General features: G+C 42.4%; 2 protein-coding genes across 3 annotated transcripts in view; one reads left to right on the plus strand and one right to left on the minus strand.

Moving 5' to 3' along the window:
- The window catches only part of LOC139556340 (inositol-trisphosphate 3-kinase A-like), a 48,649-nt gene extending 29,571 nt beyond the window's left edge, over nt 1–19,078 (minus strand). Inside the window, exons 1-2 of the mRNA XM_071370190.1 lie at nt 18,809–19,078; nt 15,139–16,328 (exon numbers count right to left, since the gene is read on the minus strand). Of these exons, the coding sequence (XP_071226291.1) occupies nt 15,139–16,197 (1,059 nt within the window). The 5' untranslated portion in view covers nt 16,198–16,328; nt 18,809–19,078. The remainder of the gene's footprint in view (nt 1–15,138; nt 16,329–18,808) is intronic.
- Nucleotides 19,079–22,000: 2,922 nt separating this feature from the next.
- The window catches only part of coq8aa (coenzyme Q8A, genome duplicate a), a 28,804-nt gene continuing 25,867 nt past the window's right edge, over nt 22,001–24,937 (plus strand). For both annotated transcript variants that reach the window (XM_071370191.1, XM_071370193.1), the window contains exon 1: nt 22,001–22,135. The gene's annotated coding sequence lies outside the window, so the exon portion shown is untranslated. The remainder of the gene's footprint in view (nt 22,136–24,937) is intronic.

A 24,937-nucleotide genomic window follows, 5' to 3' on the forward strand; every position in this document is an offset into this window, starting at 1 on the left:
AAACCTGGTTGAGACTTTTTTCCAACAGACACTGGGAGACTAATTTACTTTTCATCAGAACAATAACCTAAAACACAAGACTAAATATACACTGGAGTTGCTTACCAAGATGACATTGAATGTTTTTGAGTGGCCTATTTACATTTTTTACCTAAATCAGTTAGAAAATCAATGGCAAGACTTGAAATGGCTGTCTAACGATGATCAACAACCAACTTGACAGAGCTTGAAGAATAAAAAAATAAATAATGCAAATATTGTACAATTCAGGTGTGAAAAGCTCTTAGAGACTTACCCAGATAGACTGCCAAAGGTGATTCTAACAAGTACTGACTCAGAGGGTTGAAAACTTATCTAATGAATATATATTAATGTTTCATTTTTCTTATTTTTTTTTTTTTTTTACAAATATTAGAATATTTCTATTTCACTTTGACATTACAGAGTATTTTGTGTAGATCGTTGACAAAAAAATGACAATTAAATCAATTTTAACTGCACTTTGTAACACAACAAAATAAGAAAAAATTAAAGGCAATATATCTATACATTTAAACGCAAGCCACACAGACAGGACAAATAGTCGAGCCGACTTCACATTCAGATAATGCAGTTGAAGTCAGAAGTTTACATACAGTTAGGTTAGAGTCATTAAACTTGTTTTCAACCACTCCAAAAATGACTTGTTAACAAACTATAGTTTTGGCAAGTCGGTTAGGACATCTACTTTGTGCATGACAAGTAATTTTTCCAACAATTGTTTACAGACAGACTATTTCACTTATAACTCACTGTATCACAATTACTATGTTGACTGTTCCTTTAAACAGCTTGGAAAATTCCAGAAAACAATGTCATGGCTTTAGAAGCTTCTAATAGGCTAATTGACATCATATGAGTCAATTGGAGGTGTACCTGTGGATGTATTTCAAGGCCTACCTTCAAACTCTTTGCCTCTATGCTTGAAATCATGGGAAAATCTAAACAAATCAGCCAAAACCTCAGAAAAAAATGTAGACCTCCACAAGTCTGGTTCATCCTTGGCAGCAATTTCCAAATGCCTGAAGGTACCACGTTCATCTGTACAAACAATAGTACGCAAGTATAAACACCATGGGATCACGCAGCCATCATACCGCTGAGGAAGGAGACACTTTCTGTCTCCTAGAGATGAATGTACTTTGGTGCGAAAAGTGCAAATCAATCCCAGAACAACAGCAAAGGACCTTGTGAAGAAGCTGGAGGAAACAGGTATAAAAGTATCTATATCCACAATAAAACGAGTCCTATATCGACATAACCTGAAAGGCCGCTCAGCAAGGAAGAAGCCACTGCTCCAAAACCGCCATAAAAAAGCCAGACTACGGTTAGCAACTGCAAAGATTGTACTTTTTGGAGAAATGTCCTCTGGTCTGATGAAACAAAAATAGAACTGTTTGTCCATAATGACCATCGTTTAGTTTTTGAGGCAAAAAGGGGGAGGCTTGCAAGCCGAAGAACATCACCCTAACCGTGAAGCACGGGGGTGGCAGCATCATGTTGTGGGGGTGCTTTGCTGCAGGAGGGACTGGTGCACTTCACAAAATAGATGCCAGGAAAATTATCTGGATATATTGAAGCAACATCTCAAGACATCAGTCAGGAAGTTAAAGCTTGGTCGCAAATGGGTCTTCCAAATGAACAATTACCCTAAGCATACTTCCAAAGTTGTGGCAAAAGGACAACAAAGTCAAGGTATTGGAGTGGCCATCACAAAGCCCTGACCTCAATCCTATAGAAAATGTGTGGGCAGAACTGAAAAAGCGTGTGCGAGCAAGGAGGCCTTACAAACCTGACTCAGTTACACCAGCTCTGTCAGGAGGAATGGGCCAAAATTCACCCAATTTATTGTGGGGAGCTTGTGGAAGGCTACCCGAAACGTTTGACCCAAGTTAAACAATTTAAAGGCAATGCTACCAAATACTAATTGAGTGTATGTAAACTTCTGACCCACAGGGAATGTGATGAAAGAAATAAAAGCTGAAATAAATCATTCTCTCTACTATTATTCTGACATATCACATTCTTAGAATAAAGTGGTGATCCTAATTGACCTAAAACAGGGATTTTTTTTACTAGGATTAAATGTCAGGAATTGTGAAAAACTGAGTTTAAATGTACTTGGATGGCTAAGGTGTATGTAAACTTCTGACTTCAACTGTAGGTATGAAGACATATCAGCTTCTGTTGAGTTTTCAGTACAGCACAGCTAGCACCACGTGAAACCACAATACTTTCCTACTACCGTCTCCCCCGTGCTGCAGCAATCACTCACCTAGTGTCAGGCATGAATAGAGGTAAGCAAGCTGCCATTGTATCCTAGCAAAGCAGGCAGGGAGGCAGGCAGGCAGCATTCATTTTGTTCAAGCGATAATAGATGGGATTTTTCTGTTCATTTTGTTCAGTGACTGTTGACGAAGACGTTGAGGTTCAAAACACCTCCATGTGCAGTGTGTTTTCCTAACTCAAATCCTCAGAGCAGAGCGAGAACGGGTGATTTGTAGTCAAGCTCATGGGATATTACCACCTTAATTGGGATATGAAGTGCTCCTCAGTGCATCAGTCACAGTCATCTAATGGTCTGGCACAGTGATGAGAATCACATGGCCAGTGCTGGAGGTAAATAGTTAGATAGACCATACCAAAACAAGCAACACAGCAGGGCAGAGGCTGGGGGCAGACGCTCAGTATAACCTCTGAACAAGTGTTCCACAGTCTTCATCCATCCTAATAGGCCCACAGATCCTCCCTTCTCCCCCTAATCCTGTATGACTGTTCTATCCTACTGTAAATAAGTCTCAGCCATAGTGGGTTGAGATTCGTGAAACCATTCTTCCTCAACATAGTCTACTCCAGTGAATACATGTCCCCACACATGTTTAAGTCATAAACTCTATTATACTCCCTGATATTAATTTGTAGTTGAATGAACCAACGTTTTGGCATCCAGTGTATACAGGGGCCCTGACAGAATGGGTGTGAATGTTCAGCCACTCTTTTCAGGACAGCCATGGACCAGAAGACCTCTCTCTTTCTCTACCCCTCACCATCTATCCATCCATCCCTCTTTCTCCATTCCAGCCGTTCTACATGCACACTATTAATAGCACTGCCACGTTTGTTAGTTGGGGACTGGAAGAGGCAGCTCCGTATCGTGGGGAGAGCGCGCAACCTCATTGCGTCGTGCTATTGTTCTGCTATAGAGACCCATGCAGCGTTCTATATTGAACAGGAGGAAAGGGATGCCGCTGTTCTACAGTGACTCCTCCACCTCATTGGTGTTGTTAAAGTTTCCACTGAGCACGGCGCCGAGCACAAGGAGGAAGTGGTTTTTAACCCCTCTAAAGGAACCTCTCTAAGAGAGATAGGGAAGTGGTAGGGGCTCGTTAGTGGCGACAGTATTTTCCACATCTGTGACAGAAAATGTATCAAGTGACAAAAAAAGAGAGATCTTATGAAGATAAGTATACACATTCCACTGGCAAAACAAAATCTGTCTGTCTGACCTTTATCTGAGCAAAGATGAGGTCCATTTAGTCATTTACATTTGACTTTTATTTATTATTATATAGCAGATGATCTTATCCAGAGTTACTTACAGTTAGTGCATTCATCTTAAGATAGCTAGGTGGGACAACCACATATCACAGGCATAGAAAGTTCATTAGTGTCAGAGCAAAGGTTTTCAGGTTTTTTGAGGTGAGGAGGATTATTAAAGATACTTTTTGAAGAGGTAGGGTTTCAGATGTTTTTGGAAGATGGGCAGAAACTCTGCTGTCCTGTCGCCAGGGGGAAGCTGGTTCCACCATTGGGGTGCCAGGACAGAGAAGAGCTTGGACATGGCTGAGCAGGTGCTGCCCTCCCGTAGGGGTTGGAGGGCCAAAAGACCTGTGGTGGCAGAACAGAGTGCTTGGGTTGGGGTGTAGGGTTCCTCTTCCTGTTCCATAGGTAAGCATCATGGTCTTGTAGCTTTGACTTGAAGCCAGTGGAGTGTGTGGAGGAGCGAGGTGACATGCGGGAACTTGGGAATGTTGAAAACCAGGCGGGATGCAGCGTTTTGGATACATTGCAGGGGTTTGATGGCACAAGCGGAGAGCCCAGCCAACAGTGAGTTGCAGTAGTCCAGCGATAGAGGACAAGTGCCTGGATTAGGACCTGAGCTGCTTCCTCTGTGAGGTAGGGTCATACTCTACAAATGTTGTAGAGCATGAACCTGTAGGAGTGAGTCACTGCTTTGATGTTTGCAGAGAATTACAGGGTGTTGTCCACGGTCACGCCAAAGTTCTTTGCACTCGGGGAGGGTGACACTGTGGAGTTATCAATCATGATGGAGAAGTTCCCGGGAGGAAGAGCAGCTCTGTTTTGACGAGGTTGAGCTCGTGGACGTGGGCCGGCGTCCAAGTTGAGATTTCTGCCAAGCACACAGAGATGCGTGTCGCCAACTGGGTGTCAGAAGGCGGGAAGTAGAAATGTAGTTGAGTGTCATCCGCATAGCAATGATAGGAGAGACCATGTGAGGATATGACAAAGCCGAGTGACTTGGTGTATAGAGAGAAAAGGAGAGGGCTTGAAACCAAGCCCTGGGGGACACCAGTAGTGAGAGTATGTGGTGCAGACAAACATCCTCTCTACGTCACCTGGTAGGAGCGGCCTGCCAGGTAGGATGCAACCCAAGAGTGTGCAGAGCCTGAGACGCCCAGCCCTGAGAGGGTGGAGAGGAGGATCTGATGATTTGTGGTATCGAAGGCAGTGGATAGATCTAGGAGGATGAGAACAGAGGAGAGAGTCAGCTTTGACAGTGCGGAGAGCCTCCGTGACACAGAGAAGATCAGTCTCGGTTGAGTGACCCATCTTGAAGCCTGACTGGTTAGGGACAAGAAGATCGTTCTGAGAGACAATGAGAAAGTTGATCAGAGACAGAATCCTCAAGTTTTATGGAAGAAAATAAAGAAGGGATACAGGTCTATAGTTTTGATGTCAGATGAGTCGAGTGTTGGTTTCTTGAGGAGGGGAGCAACTCGGGCCATTTTGAAGTCAGAGGGGTTGCAGTCAGTGGTCAGGATGAGTTGATGAGGGAAGTGAGAAATGGGAGGTCTCCAGAGATGGTCTGGAGAAGGGAAGAAGGAATGAGGTCGAGCGGGCAGGTTGTCGGGCGGCCAGACCTCACTAGTCGCAAGATGTCATCTGGAGAGAGAGGAGAGAAAGAGGTCAAGGCGTAGGGTAGTTATGTTTGAGTGGAAACAAAGGACTCAAAAGGCTGAATGAGGAGCGAATGTCATCAACTTTCTTTTAGTCCGCAAAGTCGTCCACAGAGAGGGAGGAGGGAGGGTGAGCGGGTGGAGGATTAAAGAGGGAGGAGAAGGTGGAAACCAGTTTCTTAGTTCCAAGCTAGAAGCTTGAAATTTAGAGTGGTAGAAAGTGGCTTTAGCAGCAGATACAGAGGAACAGACGGTAGAGAGGAGGGAGTGAAAGGATCCGGAAGTTTAGTTTTCCTAAAATTTTGCTCAGTTGCCCGCAGCCCTGTTCTGCAATGAGTCTCTCAGCCACGGAGCAGGAGGGGAGGACCAAGAGGAAAGGGGACAGTACGAGTCATAGGATGCGGAAAGGGAGGAGAGTAGGGTCGAAGAAGCTGAATCTGTGCTGTGCACCTTCCCATTAACACCAGAAATCTGTATATAATGATGTGATTCTCATGTCTCCGCCGCAACAATGGGAGTCGTTGTTCCAAAGGCAGGAATGCAGGCGACAAGCTTGGGTTCAAAATAAGCGCATTGAAACGCATTGGGCTTATTTTGGACAGAAGTCCTAAGCCCCTCCCCCTACCACTCAGAACAACAAAGATGAGATATCATTTTCCCTCTCTGACAAATGGTTTAAACTCACTATTTGCATTTGAGGTTTGGTTCAACAGAATCGGTCATATGGACACCGAAACATATGGAGATATTATTTTACTCTAATAGAGGAGAAGGTAACCTTTTGAACCGTGTTTATGTTTCAACTCCTCAAATTTTGAGCAGAGCAGACACTACTAAAACAGATGTACCAATGAACATTAATTCTGGAAAATTAATGCTCAGTTTTGTAGCGCGCATCACGGTACCACGTATCACTAGCAGCATTTTAGTCAAATAAAGATTGTTATAGTAGCTGTTTAGTCTGTGTTTTATAAATGTGCAATAAGCATAAAACAATTATATAAAGATTTGGAAACTCGTTCTCATTAATGAGAAATAAGGCAGGCCACTTGATTTCAACATCTGAACAAAGTGGACAGGCTAGCACGCTGTTCAAACAGTTGGAGACGAACAGAAGGGTGTGTTCATAACAATTCAACTGTTCTACCTTGTTAGCTGAATCCAGAGCTTGTGAAATTATACCTAGATCCAAGTTGGATAAACTTGAAATATAAATATTATCTGGCTACTCACTAGAACGTGGGCTTGTGCTTGAGAGATTGTTCATGAGACCGGTGTTCATTTTCTATAATGCCTGCTACATTATTAGTGAATGTGCCTTATGCATGGTTCTGGTTACATTTGCGACAAAAAAAAGGCTTTTTTATAGACAAACCTGAAAGCCAGATCAGTGATTATTGCAAAAACAAAAAAACAGGTACAACAATTCTGATAAAATAATGTAATGATTAGTGGGTCTTATGATTGTGGAAGACATATAGTCAGCCTTGGTTTAACTTCACAAGCCCTGTATTCATTACATTATTGCTGACTGTTTAAATGCAGTGTTCTTGATCTTTAATTGTACAACAAAGCTTAATTAGAAAAAACATTGAAAAAAATCGAGATATATATTGTGAATCACCCATAAGTTTGAAAACATTGAGATATGAGTTTTAGGCCATGTTGCCCAGCCCTAACCTGTAGTATACTGTGGTAGTAAGAGGAGAGGTTGTTTACAGATATAAAAGTCAAGGAGGGGCTGTGAATCTAATTCTATGAATCCACTTCAAGGAAGAGAGCATCAAAGCAACATCTCTCTGCTTATTTACTGGAGTTCAACTCTGCATGTCACTGTAGGTCATTGTGTGTCAGGCAGCAGCAGCTAGTCACTCTTCAAACACTCAAAATGTATTATATTACTGTACAGCCATATGACTGTATGGTATATCTCTCACCACTCTTCTACTAAATGAGGAATGCATTTACTTAAAGCTGATAACTACTTTCATCTCTAATCCTCAGGTTAAAGGTTCTGTAGAATGTAATAACTATGTGTAAAGCCTCTGAGAATATAATCTAAACTCATCCGGGCTTTAGTCTTCCCTCAGCAGCATCACAACAGTAACCATTCAGAGGGCAATCAGAGAGACAGACAGACAGACAGACAGACAGACAGACAGACAGACAGACATACAGACAGACCTAGTCCTGGAGGACAAGGGGTCCTCAATTACATTCAGCACTGGGACGATTCTTCTTTGAGCGGATGGTCGGAGGGCCGGAACATAGTTAAAAATAATTTGCACACTGCAAATTGACCGCAACAATCCCAATCAGATATAGTATTTCACAAAAACAGAATCATTTCAAACCTTGATTACATTAGTAGACGATCACATTTGCCACTATATTTATGTGTGGCAGTATTTGGGAACAGATATCTTCAATTAAAAAAACATTGAGCTCATTTCCTGGTGTTTTTACAGTCTTTTATATCCAAGAAAACTTGGGGGGACAAATAAAATCACCCGCTGGCCAGGCCGCTTTTTGGGGAACTCTGAAATATAGCATGCTAGTTACTGGCAATAGGCCATAAACAACAAGGAAATGCTTTAACAGGCCTCTGCTAAAATCATACCTTGTCATTACAGTCTTTATTATGCTGATACCCTGAGAGAGGCAGACATGTGGAAACTTGTAAATAACAACCCTAGACTGAAAGCATGCACACAATAAACTAATAGACTAGAGGACTCCATGTCCCACTTCTGTCCCACTCTACACAGGGTAAATGACTTGCTCTCTATGTAATGAGAATTGTTCGATGCACACCACTTGTGTTTCTTCAATAACAGTGCGAGTTAGACACACAGTAAACAAGGGCCAGGGGTAGGATTCATCTAGGTAGACTATACCTGTAGTATACTGTGGTAGTAAGAGAAGAGGTTGTTTACAGATATAAAAGTCAAGTAGGGGCTGTGAAGCAACTGCTATGAATCCACTTCAAGGAACTGAGCACCAAAGGAGCATCTCTCTACTTATTTGCTTATTTGTTCAACTCGGCATGTCACTGTAAATCATTGTGGCCGGCAGCATCAACTATACATGGGTTACCTTACCCTTAGGGTATCTAACAGGTTTATCAATTCTAAACACAAGGTTTTTGAGTGAGTGGCAGTTGCTTACAAGCCCTAGGCCCTTGTTCTCACAATCCGTTCATAACACAACTTGCAAATAAATCAACCTGGACTCAGGGATAGACCTAATATAGTAAATATAAATCTGTCTCCCCCATTTACCATGATATGTTTCGTATGGTATGTATTCATTTGTGGATGTCATTAATTTCGTATGATATATTACGAATTGCAATTCGTATAGTATGTTATGAATTTGGAATAAATATGATACACTATATATACAAAAGTATGTGGATACCCCTTCAAATTAGTGGATTTGGCTATTTCAGCCGCAATCTCCATAGACAAACATTGGCAGTAGAATGGACTTACTGAAGAGCTCATTGACTTTCAACGTGGCACTGTCATAGGGTGCCACATTCCCAACAAGTCAGTTCATCAAATTTCTGCCCTGCTAGAGCTGCCCCGGTCAACTGTAAGTGCTGTTATTGTGAAGTGGAAACATCTAGGAGCAACAACGGCTCAGCCGCAAAGTGGTAGGCTACACAAGCTCACAGAATGGGACCACCGAGTGCTGAAGCGGAATGCTCAAGCTTCGGCTGGATTGGTGTAAAGCTCGCTGCCATTGGACTCTGGAGCAGTGGAAACGCGTTCTCTGGAACGATGAATCACGCTTCACCATCTGGCAGTCCTATGGATGAATCTGAGTTTGGCTGATACCAGGAAAACGCTACCTGCCCCAATGCATAGTGCCAACTGTAAAGTTTGGTGGAGGAGGAATAATGGTCATGGACTGTTTTTCATGGTTCTGGCTAGGCCCCTTAGTTCCAGTGAAGGGAAATCTTAACTCTATAGCATACAATGACATTCTAGACGATTCTGTGCTTCCAATTTTATGGCAACAGTTTGGGGAAGGCACTTTCCATGAAATGCCCCACAATGCCCCTGTGCATAAAGTGAGGTCCATATAGAAATGGTTTGTCAAGATCGGTGTGGAAGAACTTGACTGGTCTGCACAGAGGCCTTTATGTTTACCATGTTACGTCTAGTCTATGAGACCAGGCTGAATAGAGAACTGGTAAGGCATCGCCACTTCTAAAAGTTGAGTACAACCGCCAACAAGCCTCTTGGAAATGCAAATGCCTTTTCTACGTCGAAGTTAGTAAACACAAACAGATTAGGAGTTTACTGGTACTTTCCCTACCGTGGCTACGCAACCAGCAAGCCTAAGCTCTCTGCTGTGCATTAGGGTCTGCCTCATACACACTAAAAGACACTTCCTGCCTCATGCATAAGAAAGCAGGTCCCTCCCTCCCTCCAGCAGTGCTGCTCTCTCTCAATTCAATTCAATTCAATTCAAGGGGCTTTATTGTCATGGGAAACATATGTTAACATTGCCAAAGCAAGTGAAATGGGTAAACAAAAGTGAAATAAACAATAAAAAGTAAATATTACAATCACTCTCTCTCTCTTACTCTCTCTTGCTCGCTCTCTCTCTCTCTGTTTGAAGCAGGCTTGACGTCACATGGTCTCCCAGGCAACAGGCTACCACAGGAGTGTTACTTTTTCCATTGCTTCTGAGCCCTCAAGATCCTTCCCCTAAATTAACTTGGGTTTAGAAAGTTTACTTTTGGATTGAAACCATGACCAAATAGTGTGTGTGTGTGTGTGTGTGTGTGTGTGTGTGTGTGTGTGTGTGTGTGTGTGTGTGTGTGTGTGTGTGTGTGTGTGTGTGTGTGTGTGTGTGTGTGTGTGTGTGTGTGTGTGTGTGAAAAGTGCGTGTGTTTGAGAAGTGTGTGCGTGTGTATTTTGTTAACATCACTGCTGAGTGTGAATAGTGAAAACTGCGATAGAAAAAGGGAGTGATGGGTAACACTTCATATGTCCCTCTCACTGAGCTCAGAGGAATGCCTATCTGTCAAAAAATATATATTGTCTGTAATAAGAGACTGACTATTCCTCCTGCATTGACCCAACTACAATAAAAAGGAATAATGGCGATACAAAATCATTCAAATTAATTTAGACAAATAGACCTGAGTAAACAACAATAACACAAAACATGTCAATCACTCTCATTAAAACACATGAGATAAGTTCATTATAAAGTGTTTGTTCAAAGGATATGAGGTCATCTAAACCCTGAGTGAGTGTCATTATCCTGCTAATAACCCAGGCACCACAACACATCACCTCCTGCTAGCCTTAGCACCACAACACCATGTCCAGCCTTGTGGTTGTGATAAGCGCCCTTCATCCTTCCTGTTGGAGACAGGAGGCTGTCATCAGTCACTACAGCTTCATTGACTACCCAGCCCTTTACACTGGTGTGACCAGGAAAAACCCAAGCATCAACAACAACAACAAACTGCTAACACAACAGATAAAGCTACATGGGGTTTCCAATGTGAGTCTTCCTTGTGAGTCTGGCCATTTGATTTCTGCCTGGACTTGAACTGAACTTCAATTCATGCAAATCTGTCAGGTACAAAAAGAACTGGCCACAGTCCAGGAGAAAAATAGAATTTAAATATGTATGTATTCTGTCATGTGAGTAATAGTATTTTTGGCGTCATAATAGAATATTAGCGCAACAGTCAGTCCAACTAATGACTAATGTTATTGCACCACTGTAGAACTCTTTTACAACGCTAGAGAAACGCCTGCCTGCAACACAGTGCAGACAACAGCTCCTCCGGGCACTTGTTAATGGGTCTGTTACAACAGGCAACCACAAGCCTTCTGCATCTGCACTGCAGAGAACCTTGTTAGACTTCTACTCTGAGTCGCTTGCTGTAGCACGCAGGGCGCTTTCCTCCACAGGCCGGCACAGGAAAAGGAGACACCACCGTGACATGATTTCACGGTGACATGGTTTCAGTACCCCGACCGAGCGGGTGTCACTATGCCCGGCCGCAGCCAAGAGAACCCACCTAATAAGACTGCATACAGGCCTAGTGAGCCTGGTAGCAAATCAGTTTGTTCTCCAACAAAACTCCTCTGTTGTGTTAGTTGTCATGCCAAAATCTACTACAGCTCAATAGCACATGACAAAGGACTTGGCTAAACCATTAGTTCTGCATCCAGGTTATAAAAAGCAACCTGAATACTCGATGCTATAAACAATAGAGCTATAAAGACTGTTTAGTAAAAATATATGCCATTTAGCATATGCCACTCTTTGATCCAAAGCGACTTACATTCATTCATGTGTGCATACATTTTACATATGGGTGGTCCCAGGAATTGAACCCACTATCCTTGTGTTACAAGCACCATGCTCTACCAACTGAGCTACAGAGGACCACAATGTAAGTAAGTCATAATAAGCCAATATATAATGAACCTTTCAATCATACGCTTCCTTTACTTTTGTTGTTGGGATTGGGAAACCTCATTGGTACAGAGGCAAGTAGACAGCTCCTGTCTGAATAGGCATGTTATAATGTCGTAGGTTTGGTGTAGTACGTACTTCAGTAGTTGCCATCATTTTAGTCTAATGTATACTTCTCCGGACCCACGCTGACTACAGAACGGCACTCGAGCCATAGGCCTGAGATGTAGGGAAACTCCCACAGGAGTGACACAACCTGTCCAAATGCACCTCTGTGATTGGGACAGGAAGGGGATAGATGCTAGAACATGTTGAAGTGTTTTGAAGAGCTGAGGTTTTCAGTGTGTGAGTGTAAACAAGGATACCTGCCCAGGGACATTACATTCTGAGATAATCAACCCTATCAATAGTAAACCAAACCTTAAGGAATGATCTAGTCTTCTGAGGAATATGCTGTCTTTCCCTATTGGACACTGTTCTACACTGTCTTCCTGTCTCTCTCTCTCTCTCTCTCTCTCTCACACGTATACTACAGAGAGAATACCAGTGCATGACAGATGACATCTCTCACTTAGCTTCTGTTTCTTTTTCTAATAGCAAAACATATTAGATCCTGCCAAGAAAGCCCTAAAAGGTGTGTGTTATCAGGATGTTGTAACATGGTAGCGTCTTTTAAAATGATTACAAACATATTCCTGCTGGATTCCTCTTCCATGGAACTTTCGGTGTACTTTGATCAAATCAAATCAAAATGTATTTGCCACATGCGCCGAATACAACAAGTGTAGACTTTACCGTGAAATGCTTACTTACATGCCCTTAACCAACAGTGCAGTTCAAGAAGAAGAAAATATTTACCAAATAGACTAAAATAAAAAGTAATAATAAAAAGAAACACAATAAGAATTAGAATAACGAGGCTATATACAGGGGGCACCGGTACCGAGTCAGTGTGCAGGGGTACAGGCTAGTTGAGGTAATCTGTAAATGTAGGTGGGGGTGAAATGACTATGCACAGGTAACAAACAAACAGCGAGTAGCAGCAGTGTACAAGAGGGGGAGTGTCAATGTAAATTGTCCGGTGGCGATTTTTATTAATTGTTCAGCAGTCTAATGGCTTGGGGGTAGAAGCTGTTGAGTTGGGAAGAGAAGTGGCGAAGACATTCCAGGGAATTCACAAGGTTCAACTACAACAGTACTGTCCCAAAGGAACAATTACGTAAAACTTTTGAATTTGTCCGAATAGAGAAGATACTATACAGTGATGAACTTGATGAGCAAGAAGAGAGAATACAGGTAACTTCTATTTCAGATCAACAAAATAATGTATCTGGAAAAACTATAGTAGCCCTAGTCTTAGAGGAGGTTCTTGATCTTTTTACACAGTTATCCTGTTATTTACACAGTTATCCTGTTATTTACACAGTTATCCTGTTATTTGCACAGTTATCCTGTTATTTACACAGTTACACCCAGTTAACTTGATCTAATTGTAAAGTAGCATGAATACATTGTAAAGTAGAATGAATACATTGTAAAGTAGAATGAATACATTGTAAAGTAGCATAAATACATTGTAAGGTAGCATGAATACAATGTAAAGTAGAATGAATACATTGTAAAGTAGAATGAATACATTGTAAAGTAGCATGAATACATTGTAAAGTAGAATGAATACATTGTAAAGTAGCATGAATACATAATAAAGTAGAATTCAATCTAATAAACCCCTTTATAAAACCAAATATGCCCTTTCAAGCTGAGTTCATTTCTCCTGTCTACACTCCAGACACATTATCCAACTATTTGAGCTCACTGCAAGAGATCAGTTACAGATCAGTGTATCATCGAGTGCAAGAAAATGTCTCTCATTAATAAGCAGAGGTCTCCTAGGTGATGGTTCTGCCATCACGTAGCTTGCTACATGCATCTTCCCTTTTTCTGAGACTTACACTTTCCTCAGACATTGGCCAGAAATGATAGAGAGAGGGCTGCCTCGCTGTCATGGATACATCAAAGCAAGACATTCCTCTCCAAAGCAAATCCGTTACAGTGTAAACAGCCTTCACAAAACCAGCGCAGTTCCATCCACTTAACTTCAAGGCTATCTTGGCCATCTTGGCCTTGCCGCTCTGCTCTGCATTCATATATTTATTTTGTTTGCTATCGCCAGGCCAGATGGGCACAATGAAGTGTTTTGATTCGGGCGTTTATACCAGATAAGACACCACATGGATCTCCTGGCCACAGGAGGTTGGTGGCACCTTAATGGGGGAGGACAGGCTCGTGGTAATGACTTGGGCGCAATGAGTGGAATGGTATCAAATACATCAATCTAGAGGCGAAAGAAACGCAAACCTATTTAGGCAAGGTGCTGGCTAGCGGAGTAGAACACTTGAACAATTAAAGGAGAGCCACACACTCTAGGAGCTCAGATGCAATAATTTAATAAACTAATATCCAACGTTTCGACAGACAAGCTGTCTTCATCAGGGTATGGTTTCCATGTGGTTGATGCCATTTCATTCGCTTCGTTCCAGACATTATTATGAGCCGTCCTCCCCTCAGCAGCCTCCTGTGCACCTGGCGCACATCCCGTATGCCATGTACCCCTTGGCATACGGGATGTATGCCCGTAATGTAGGACCCATTATCCTGCTACTTTAGTCTGCCACTGAAGGCCTGTGTCTGTGTGCTCCAGCTGCATGACGGTAACCAGTGATGCATCTCAGACGTAGAGTCAGAGTCAGACGTAGACAGGCCAAGGAGGTTTCTATGAGATGGCAAATTATCACAGGCGATTTCTGAGGTATATTGCAATTAATGTCTCAGTTCCTCCATCAGTACACACTCACCACTACAGACATTTATTGGTAATAACACCAATAGCAAATCGCGGTGCATTGTTTAGAATCATTGCCGATCGAGCAGGTGTAAATCACGGCCAAGCAAACTCTTCCAGTAATGTATACACAGCCCCCTCATTTATAAACAGTGCTTTAAGCCTTCTCTTTGAAGGCCGTCCAACAGCGCTCAGAGTCAAAGTGTCTGAGGCTGACGACGGGACACAGAAGTACCTTTGTTTGCGAGAATGTCAAACGTTCCTCAGGGAGGATGCCGACCGGTTTGTTGCAAGAGCGCAGTATGACAAAGAGCTTGGTGAAGAGAGGCCCTCTAACAAACTTAAAAGTTCATTTAGAGATGGGAGAGTCGGCCCTAAATGCGTGCTCTTAAATGTGGCGAAACAGAATTGTCCAATTATTCCAAAGATTTCTTAAACATTTTTATTATCAACTTCAGTCCCTATTCCATTGAACAATAAACCAAACGTAAGCCAAAACCCATTCAATGTGAAAGAGAGGATGAATTGATGACAAAGTAACAAAGTAAAGTGACAAAGTAAATAATAAATAACTTTGTTCCTTAATAAAAGTGTGTTACTCACAGCTCTCTGCTGGGTGTTGAGGAAGGCAAGTGACAGTCCCTCGGCTCTATCCGGGTCGCTGGAGATGTCCTCCTCTGATTCCTCCCAGGAAGAGGAGAAGCCTGTGGAGGAAGCTGAGGAGGAGGACAGCTTTCTCAAGCCTCGGGACGACCTGGGGCTCTGCTGGGGCTCACTGCCCGGTTCACAGCCTTCTCCCTGGGCCTCCATCCCGTGGTCGGTGACTATGACGGCTGGGATGGTGGTCCCCACTTTTGGGCAGCTCCCCTCCTTGCCGGCCCAGGGTGCTTGTGGCTGGGTTTCCGTTGGCTCTGCTCCTGCCTTTGTCAGGCAGGTCTGGGCCCACTCCGCAGGGTGCTCGCTGTTGCTGCCTGCCAAGAAGCTGCCAACCCCCAGTGAACTCGGGGAGTAACTGCCTGCTGAACTGTCAGCTTGGGCCCAAGTTCCTGCTGATTTGTTCACAAGCAGACTGCCCTGTTCCGTATTTGGGTCAGCCGTGTTATTTTCCACTCTGCCGTTCCCTGTTACTCCCTCCTCCAAGCAGAGACAACCTTTCCCGTTCTGGAGCTCCTTGGAAATGCTTGGAGGGCAGTCTCTCCGTGGGGGGTTAGGGGGAGGCACCTCGGCAGGCTGGCTGGGCTTGGAGGCTGGGACTGTTCTGCACGGGGCTCTCAAGATGTGGGCCTCAAACAGACCCACCTTTTTGTTGACCTCCACATTCAGGAGCTCCTGGTGGATCTGCAGGAGCTGCACCGTGCGCTTAACCTCCCAGTTGGGGGCCTCATCATCTCCGTTGTTGCTGAGCCGGCGGACACAGTTGCCCACGATCTCCCCCAAGGTTTCAGGGTGGCGGCAGGGGGAGCGGGCCCTGGGGCTGCTGGGGCCTGGAGAGGGGGGGGAGACGAAGGAGCCCCCAGGGGAGCCAGGAATCAGGCTACCAGGGCTGTAGTAGGTGGAGCAGTTTGGCACATGCAGCACAGGCCTCCCAGTCCGAGGGCTGCTCGCATTCGTCAGATTGTTGCCATTCATCATAATCAGACTGCTCAGGGCATAAGCAGCCATAGTATCAGGCTGGCACTGTCAGTATGGGCTCCCATCTAGCCCTAGTCCTGGTTGCTGCTCTGGTGTCTACACCCCACCATAGCATTTGGTGGGGTATGTGAGAGGAGAGGTGGAATTCCCTGCTGAATCTTCTATGGAGGAGAGTTGTTGAAGAGGAAAAACAAAAACACAGACAGTAAAAGCTTCAATAATGGCTGTGATTTTATGACTTGCATTTGAATAAGAATAACATGTATTTCCCCACTGTGGCGTGTGGACTTTCACTTTGTTCTACAAATATTATCCAGCAGATCCCTCACAAAGGGTAGCATTCCTTCCCAAAGCAAGGCGGATAACTTGCCTATTTACAAGATACAAATCAATGTTCCAAGAAAGAATCATGTGTTTGCTTTCTCTCTAGCTAAGAAAATACCCAGAGTTGAACTTTTACTACTTAAAATCTACTGTAGATAATGAGACACAAGAATAGATTTACTTGTTGCCATTAGTATTAGAGAGAGAAAGCAACAAACCATATCAGTATTCACTGTAGTTCTTACTACTGTTAACTACATTTGTTATGTGTTTGGACCCAAGGAAGAGTAATGGGGATCCCTAATGAATAGAAATACCCTGGATCAGAAGCCAGAATAACGTCAACCCTAGTGAATGTATGTCACACAAACCAAACATTGACTTAACATTTCAAAATGAGTCCCTATTAACTTTACCACACAGAGTTGGGTTTGGGATGTTCCCGTGAATGATGTAGGTTCTAAATTAGTTTTAGTTGCTTTGAAAATGACACACTTCTCCATTCAGTAGATTTTTACACTGACATACCTTGTAGAAAATACTACTGTTCACCTCAAACTGAAACATCGGTTAACGTGGCATAATGCTTCAATAACAGCAGCAGTGTGGCTCCCCACACAATCCTCCCCAGTCCCCACCATCAGCCCACACAATCCTCCCCAGAGTCCCCACCATCAGCCCACACAATCCTCCCCAGAGTCCCCACCATCAGCCCACACAATCCTCCCCAGAGTCCCCACCATCAGCCCACACAATCCTCCCCAGAGTCCCCACCATCAGCCCACACAATCCTCCCCAGAGTCCCCACCATCAGCCCACACAATCCTCCCCAGTCCCCACCATCAGCCCACACAATCCTCCCCAGAGTCCCCACCATCAGCCCACACAATCCTCCCCAGAGTCCCCACCATCAGCCCACACAATCCTCCCCAGAGTCCCCACCATCAGCCCACACAATCCTCCCCAGAGTCCCCACCATCAGCTCACACAATCCTCCCCAGAGTCCCCACCATCAGCCCACACAATCCTCCCCAGAGTCCCCACCATCAGCCCACACAATCCTCCCCAGAGTCCCCACCATCAGCCCACAGCATGATGAGGGTCTGGAGGCAAAGAAGGGGGGGGGGGGGGGGGGGGGGCTGAGCCAGCCAACATTAAAGTGGACCAAGTAAGAAGAGAAACAGGCATTCACAGAGACACCATTGTGCCTGTGGCCAGGTGCCTGGGCGGGTCAGTTTCTGTCTACCTAGCACATCTTTTTCCCAGTCAGACCCACACTGCTCAGAGGCAAAGTGACACTTCCAGTGTCTATGGAGGGAGTAGCGCCTATGATGGTTCCCATGAACCCTCCATCCTAGTCAGCACTGACTAACTGAACTCCCTGGCTCTCTTTCTATGACCTGGCATTTCCATCGAAATTAGGAAAACAGAGTAAAGAAGGAAAAAAACATGAGGATGTGCCAATCAATGATACGATAAATCGGGTCCATACAATAAATTGACTGTGGTGACTGTATTTCATTGGGATATCGTCAAACTAATATTCAATGATTTACAAGTTAAGTTTGTTGTGATTATATATTTTTCAACTTTGACAATAATTGGTTCACATGGCATAAAGCAAACGCTCTCCAGTACAATAAGCACGTGGTAATCTAACGTTACTCCACCTGCCATGTGGGTTTTACTGCAAGCTCAATTTGACAATGTTGTTATAACGCTTACTGGGATTCAATCATTACCATTATGACATTCTTTAGCGAATCGACATAAATATTTTAGCTACTCTTAATCTAAAGCAAAAAGAAACCAATAGCAAAAGTGCAGTAGTTTATAAGCCTTATGCCAATTAATAACTACCATTAGTAATATTTCCTCTGACCTTGTTTGAAATAATAACACTAATAAACAGATGTATTATTATTGTTATTTGTATTATTATTGTTATCATCATCATCATTTTTCCCAGCATCGTCATCATCACTATCATCATCTGAGCTATATCTTTACAGTTGAAACATTGTTATAACCAAGTAACAACTTGCTGCTGTTACTCTGTTGTGCGCAATCAATATTGTTGGCTTATGTCCTTGTTGCCAATAGCTACGTAGAGTGCCTATAACGTATTTCTTATTCACAATACTATTTTTGTGAACAGTGTAGGTGTAAATAAAGGCTAAAAAAGCTTTAATATAAAGAGCGTTTAATCTAAATAGATTTTACCCACGCAGCTAAATTTTATTTATGCTGACACCTTGCTTGGAAAGTTTGAATGACACTAAACAGACTCATTGGAGATGGTAAGTGCAAGTCTTACCTTGTACTAACAAACACCTCGTCCTAATAGGAGTCCTGCTATATCGAACCAGTGGCTGTCAGACCCTCAAAGCCGTTCAGAATGTCTACAGCACTGAGTGCAATTCAGCGCGATTCAGAACACTAAACATCTATTAAATTAAGCGGATTTCACATAGCACACACTCTTCTTATTCCCTCACAAGCAAAAGGAAGGCCAGTTCAAGTATAAATAAACTTTTTCTCCCACAGCGTGTCCAAAATACTTGCTCTTATGACCCCTTGACTTCTTCAACCCTTCGCTTTGGCGTAGTACTAGGCCGTTGTTTGCTTAGTGTACTTCAAAAAGCAGGAAGGAAGTAGACGCTTACAGTAATTTCTACGCAACAAGCAGCTTTTCTCTCAACTCTCCAATTGCCTAGCGAAGAAAAAAGCTCGATGCGCACACAGCCTTGAGTTTTGACTTCAACGACGACTCTGTTGTCTGGGCTAGTGTATCTGTTTGGGTCATCACATAATAAAACTTAATTGTAGTGACATTTATTCGATAAACACAGGATAATGATGATGAACTCTTCTTGTTTGTGATATTATAGGCTAATATCACAAAACATATTTAATATCATGTAGGACCAAACAATTCTGCATGTTTTTTATTTTCTTCTTCTTTTCTTCCACAAACCATGCAACAGGTGACATTTTACCTGTCAATATAACGAAATGTTCAAACATTATGGATAATTTATTACTGTTTGATCAAACAGTGTTTTAATTGCTTTATTTGGCTTACTGATTTTACAGCAACTGTTATATTGCAAAAATATTATATAATATAGGCTTACAGTAAATATACCTACAGTAGGCTAAATATTAGCATTTTACAACATGAGAATATAATGTCCTGCCTGTGCTCTTACCATATATTTAGCATATTGCTTGTATTTTCTTATGCTTTATGCTTGTGGCTCTAGGGGTAAGTGGTCAAGGTGGTCATTCCCCTAATGCCTCATCAACCAGCTTATCAAATAAGACCATACATGAATTATTCTAGTTTGTCTTGTAGGCAAGTTGTCTAAAAACATGTATCATTCATAATAATGTATTTTACTCATATGATATCAATGACCATTTTAACCTTTTTGAAAGCAACTTTGGTAGCCTACCACACAAGGTACATTGTGCACAATGTGTGAACAGATCTTTGTAAAATGCACAGAGTACTAACTTATCTATTTCATAAATTCAATCAGCCATTTGCTGTTAAGCTGTCATTACTCACCCACAAAAATTCGACCCCATGACTTCGTAGATTAGCAGCTAAACAAATTACAATTTCGTAGAATGAAAGAAGTGTGTCAGCTGGCAGAATAAACTGGATGGAAGATACAGTACAACACTAGTGGCCTTTCTGATTTGAATGGGCCCGGCTGCCTGATAGGCGGTATGAACATCTATATTTCATCCCTTAAGATTTCAGACCAGGTTAAGTCATTGTGGCTGTGAAATGAACATGATTGCCTCATGTTTGACAATGTTAGTGTCTGTTTATGCACAACGTCCAGCTTGCAGCCCCACACAACTCTGACACTTTTATGAAGTTACTAAGGAGAGAACATTTACACACGCTTTAGACATATAGTCACAGATCTACTGTGGTGTATACTTCATCAGAACAACATAAAAATATACATTTCTGATGCCAAGAAAGTAAGATTGTATTAAACCACAGCACATAAACACTGGAAAAAAGGTGTGGAACGATGAATTTTGATGTAAATGTTTGCATATGCACATGTGTGTGATGTGAATGTTTACAGACGCACGTGTGTGTGTGTGTGTGTGTGTGTGTGTGTGTGTGTGTGTGTGTGTGTGTGTGTGTGTGTGTGTGCACCTTACAAGTGGTCATAAACATGAAATTAACTTTCTACCTGTCATACACAGACATCACATCATGTGACCTTTCTATGCCCCATAAGGAGGGTATCATGAGGTGAACTTTGAGACAATAGCCCTGTGTGTCAATAAAGACCACATGGAAAGCTATGGCTGCAAGGCACTACCCAGATCTGTTGTTGACTGAGGTAGAGAAAAACAATCTATATCTGTCCCTGACCTATGCAGATGTTGGTGGTCATCATTTGTCAAATGTCAGATAAAGTGCACTGTGCATGGTCTCTCTTTTAAGTATTAACAATACATGTCATGGAGGGTGACTTTATCCTGTGATTGATCGAATAAAGAAAAGAAATGGCAGAGTGGAGAGGGCTTGTAATTCAATTTTTCAACTGCCTGAATGATAGCCATATTGATGATAAGACATTCTATAGATCAACAACAGAATATGGTTCATGAAGCTGTTATGGCTACTGCATAAAGAAAGATTCAGATGATGAACTCTATAAATAGACTAGATACAAATATGAACTAAATGAAAACGTGTAGTCCAATTCCCGAAATTCTTCAACAGTTATTGTTCTCTCGCAACTATATTTTACAAAGGTAATGTAATTTGCCTGTCACGTACGCCATCTCTTGACTGATATTGGTACAGCAAATGTGTAAACGTTATTAGAAGAGGAACACTTTCGAGAAACCACCAGCAGGCGGCGGTAAATATTCACAATAAAAACCTGTCTTTTAAAAATTCCAAATCAAATGTATTTATAAAGCCATTTTTTACATCAGCAGATGTCACAAAGTGCTTATGCAGAAACCCAGCCTAAAACCCCCAAAAGCAAGCAATGCAGATGTAGAAGCACGGTGGCTAGGATAAACTCCCTAGTGAGGCAGGAGCCTAGGAAGAAACCTACAGAGGAACCAGGCTATGTGAGGGTATAATTTAATTTGATGGTCTTCTAGACTACTACATTCCTGTAAGACAACTAATAAAATCAATTGATCCTCTGTGACTTGTATCTCTCTAATAGACACGTTTAGTTTGTAAACTATTACTTTTTTGATCCATGATAGAGAAGGTCTAGCTATTCTCATTTGTAACTAACTGTACATTGTTAAAAGTAGCTTCCTTATTTTTCTCTGTCCAGAGCAAAGACCGCCCTTTCAAAGGGGTTCTGACTTTTCATTGGCTTTAAACTTGGAGAGTACACCCTTTTTTTTGGAAGATTGGCCAATGAGGGATCAGGATTCAGCCACCACCTCTCCAAAACCTGCTTCGCTTAGCGCACGACCAATAGGAGATGTTTAGGGGCGGGGTAAAAGCCCTCTCACAATCACGGTTTAGCGTAGGTAAACAGCGTTTACCTCATGGTGTAAGACAAGACACACTGTTTAGGCCTTTAGGGGACGAGGTAGCATTGAAAAGACAACCAGACAGTCGCAATTACTGGGGGTAAGTGCATTATTTTCCATATTACAAGTAGCATAATGGAATAAATACGTATTACTTTGACAATTTGGACATTGCAGCATTGGCGAAAAAAACATCTAATCTGCCTTGAAACGTGACCTAATTCTCAACTCCACGATATGTAGCTATTGTAACTAGCTACATCACATCTGAGTTGAGAATAGCTGGCCAGTGTTATCAGAATAGCTTTATAACGTATCCTAATGTCGGTGAACACAAACAGCCTAACGTTAGCTAGTTTACTTACGTCGTGCGAAATATTTTATGCAAGTCTTTGACGAAATCCAAACATTTTTACTGGCCACTTCACCTGCTTAGTCGATGTTGTTGTTTGCTTGTTTGTCTAGACTCAGTCATGATGTACAGTGGAAGTAATACAACATGAAACTAACTGGCATCAAACTTTCATGTGCGCCAGAAAGCAAGCGCACAGTTAAGGTCGGAATCTTCTGGCTAATGCATTCTCTGCTAGCTGGTGACATTTGGCCAACAGTAGGTCATTTGTGCACATTTTCCTGCATGCATTTCAATCAGCTTGTAGACGTGAATGACAACTGTGTTTTGAAACAGTCAATTTCCATAATAGGCAGAGTAATCGCACCTTGACTACTGTTCAGTCGTGTGGTCAGGTGCCACAAAAAAGGACTTATGAAAATTACAATTGGCTCAGAACAGGGCAGCACGGCTGGAGAGATTGACTTCATTACTACTTTCGTTTATGACATGTTGAATGCACCAAGCTGTTTGTCTAAACTACTGGCACACCGCTCAGACACCCATATATACCCCACAAGACATGTCACAAGAGGTCTCTTCACAGTCCCCAAGTCCAGAACAGACTATGGGAGGCACACAGTACTACATAGAGCCATGACTACATGGAACTCTATTCCACACCAAGTAACTGATGCAAGCAGTAAAATTAGATTTAAAAAACTGATAAGATAGACCTTATAGAACAGCAGGGAATGTGAAGCACCACAAACATTGGCACAGGCACACACACGATAACATACGCACTATACGTACACGTGGATTTAGTACTGTAGATATGTGGTAGTGGTGGAGTAGGGGCCTGAGGGCACACAGTGTGTTGTGAAATCTGTGAATGTAATGTTTTTAAAATTGTATAAACTGCCTTAATTGTGCTGGACCCCAGGAAGAGTAGCTGCTCCTTTGGCTAATGGGGATCCATAATAAATACAAATCATGAGCATTAAGAAGAATCATCTACGCTATATTGGTAGTTTTGCCTGAAGGACAAAGCTCTGTCAATGGTCACAAAGGCCAGGGCTAGAAGAGGAGCTCAGATGGCCCATAAACAACATTCTGTATCAGTGTCAGTCGTGCCACATGCAGACTACAGGCCTGGTTATTTTCAAAGTGGAGGACTACCTACCAGTATGTGTCTGCAAATAGGCTACATTAAATGTGTATGCATTATTAAAATACTGTAGCAAGCCAGATACTATTTGTCCTTTACTATCAGTGAAATTAAATGGATACTATGCATTGCACACTGTACAGCGTGAGGACATTGAATTGTACAGTACAAGCTTTGAATGTCATACTGTAAAGCAGATAGTTTGCTTGATTGGGTTGTTAACCTACTGCATTACCTTCTTTTCATGGTTTGTAACTTTAAATTCTGGATTTAAGTTAAGAGCTGTCTAGTATTCTTATCAGTGGTTGCTTTTATCAATGTGATCAATAGAGAAAGCAGTGACCTACTTAATGCAATCAAATCCAATCATACTGTAGTTGCAGATGAAATCTCATGTTGATTTTGGTGCAGAGGCCACCTCAAGGAGAGAGAGAGCTATCTTGTTATGTTGAACATCAAGTGGCAGCTATGGTATGTGCTATAGGTCAAGGTCTAATCCAAGGTGTCATTAGATAAGATATATGGCATGTAGGCCTCCCGAGTGGCTCAGCGGTCTAAGGCACTGCATCTCATTGCTGGAGGCGTCACTACACACCCTGGTTCGATTCCAGACTGTATCACAACTGGCCGGGATTGGGAGTCCCATAGGGCGGCGCACAATTGGCCATACACGTGGTCTGCGGTTGTGAGGCCGGTTGGACGTACTGCCAAATTATTTTAAACAATGTTGGAGGCGGCTTACGGTAGAGAAATGAACATTAAATTATCGGGCAACAGCTCTGGTGGACATTCCTGCAGTCAGCATGCCAATTGCACTCTTCCCCCAACTTGAGACATCTGCGGCATTGTTGTGTGACAAAACTGCACATTTTAGTGGCCCTTTCTTGTCCCCAGGACAAACTGCACCTTTGTAATGATCATGCTATTTAATCATCTTCTTGATATGCCATACCTGTCAGGTGGATGGATTATTTTATCTTGCTCCATGATTACGGATAATCTTGAATGAATTGTGAATAATGAGTGAGAAAATGCTGCCCTCCAATGTTATTGTAATGGTGAGAGGTTAGCATTTCTTGGGGGTATGATATCTGTGGGTGTAACTTTCTCACTCATCAATAGTCCTGAATAAATCATGAATATCTGTAATCGTGTTAGCATCCACATGAATGTAAAGTGTTTTTAGAAACATATTCTATTCTTATTTACAATAAAAGTGACTCCAAAATGACACTATTACCATTAAATTTCTATTGGGCACAAAATAATTGTAAACACAACCAAAATGCACCCAACTAGTTTATAGAGTCACACGCTTGATGTAATCATTGCATGCGAGGAATATGGAACAAAATATCAATCTTTTGACTACTTTTAATACACATATGTGAATTTGTCCC

The sequence above is a fragment of the Salvelinus alpinus genome, chromosome 27 (assembly GCF_045679555.1).
Source record: "Salvelinus alpinus chromosome 27, SLU_Salpinus.1, whole genome shotgun sequence".
Lineage (NCBI taxonomy): Eukaryota > Metazoa > Chordata > Actinopteri > Salmoniformes > Salmonidae > Salvelinus > Salvelinus alpinus.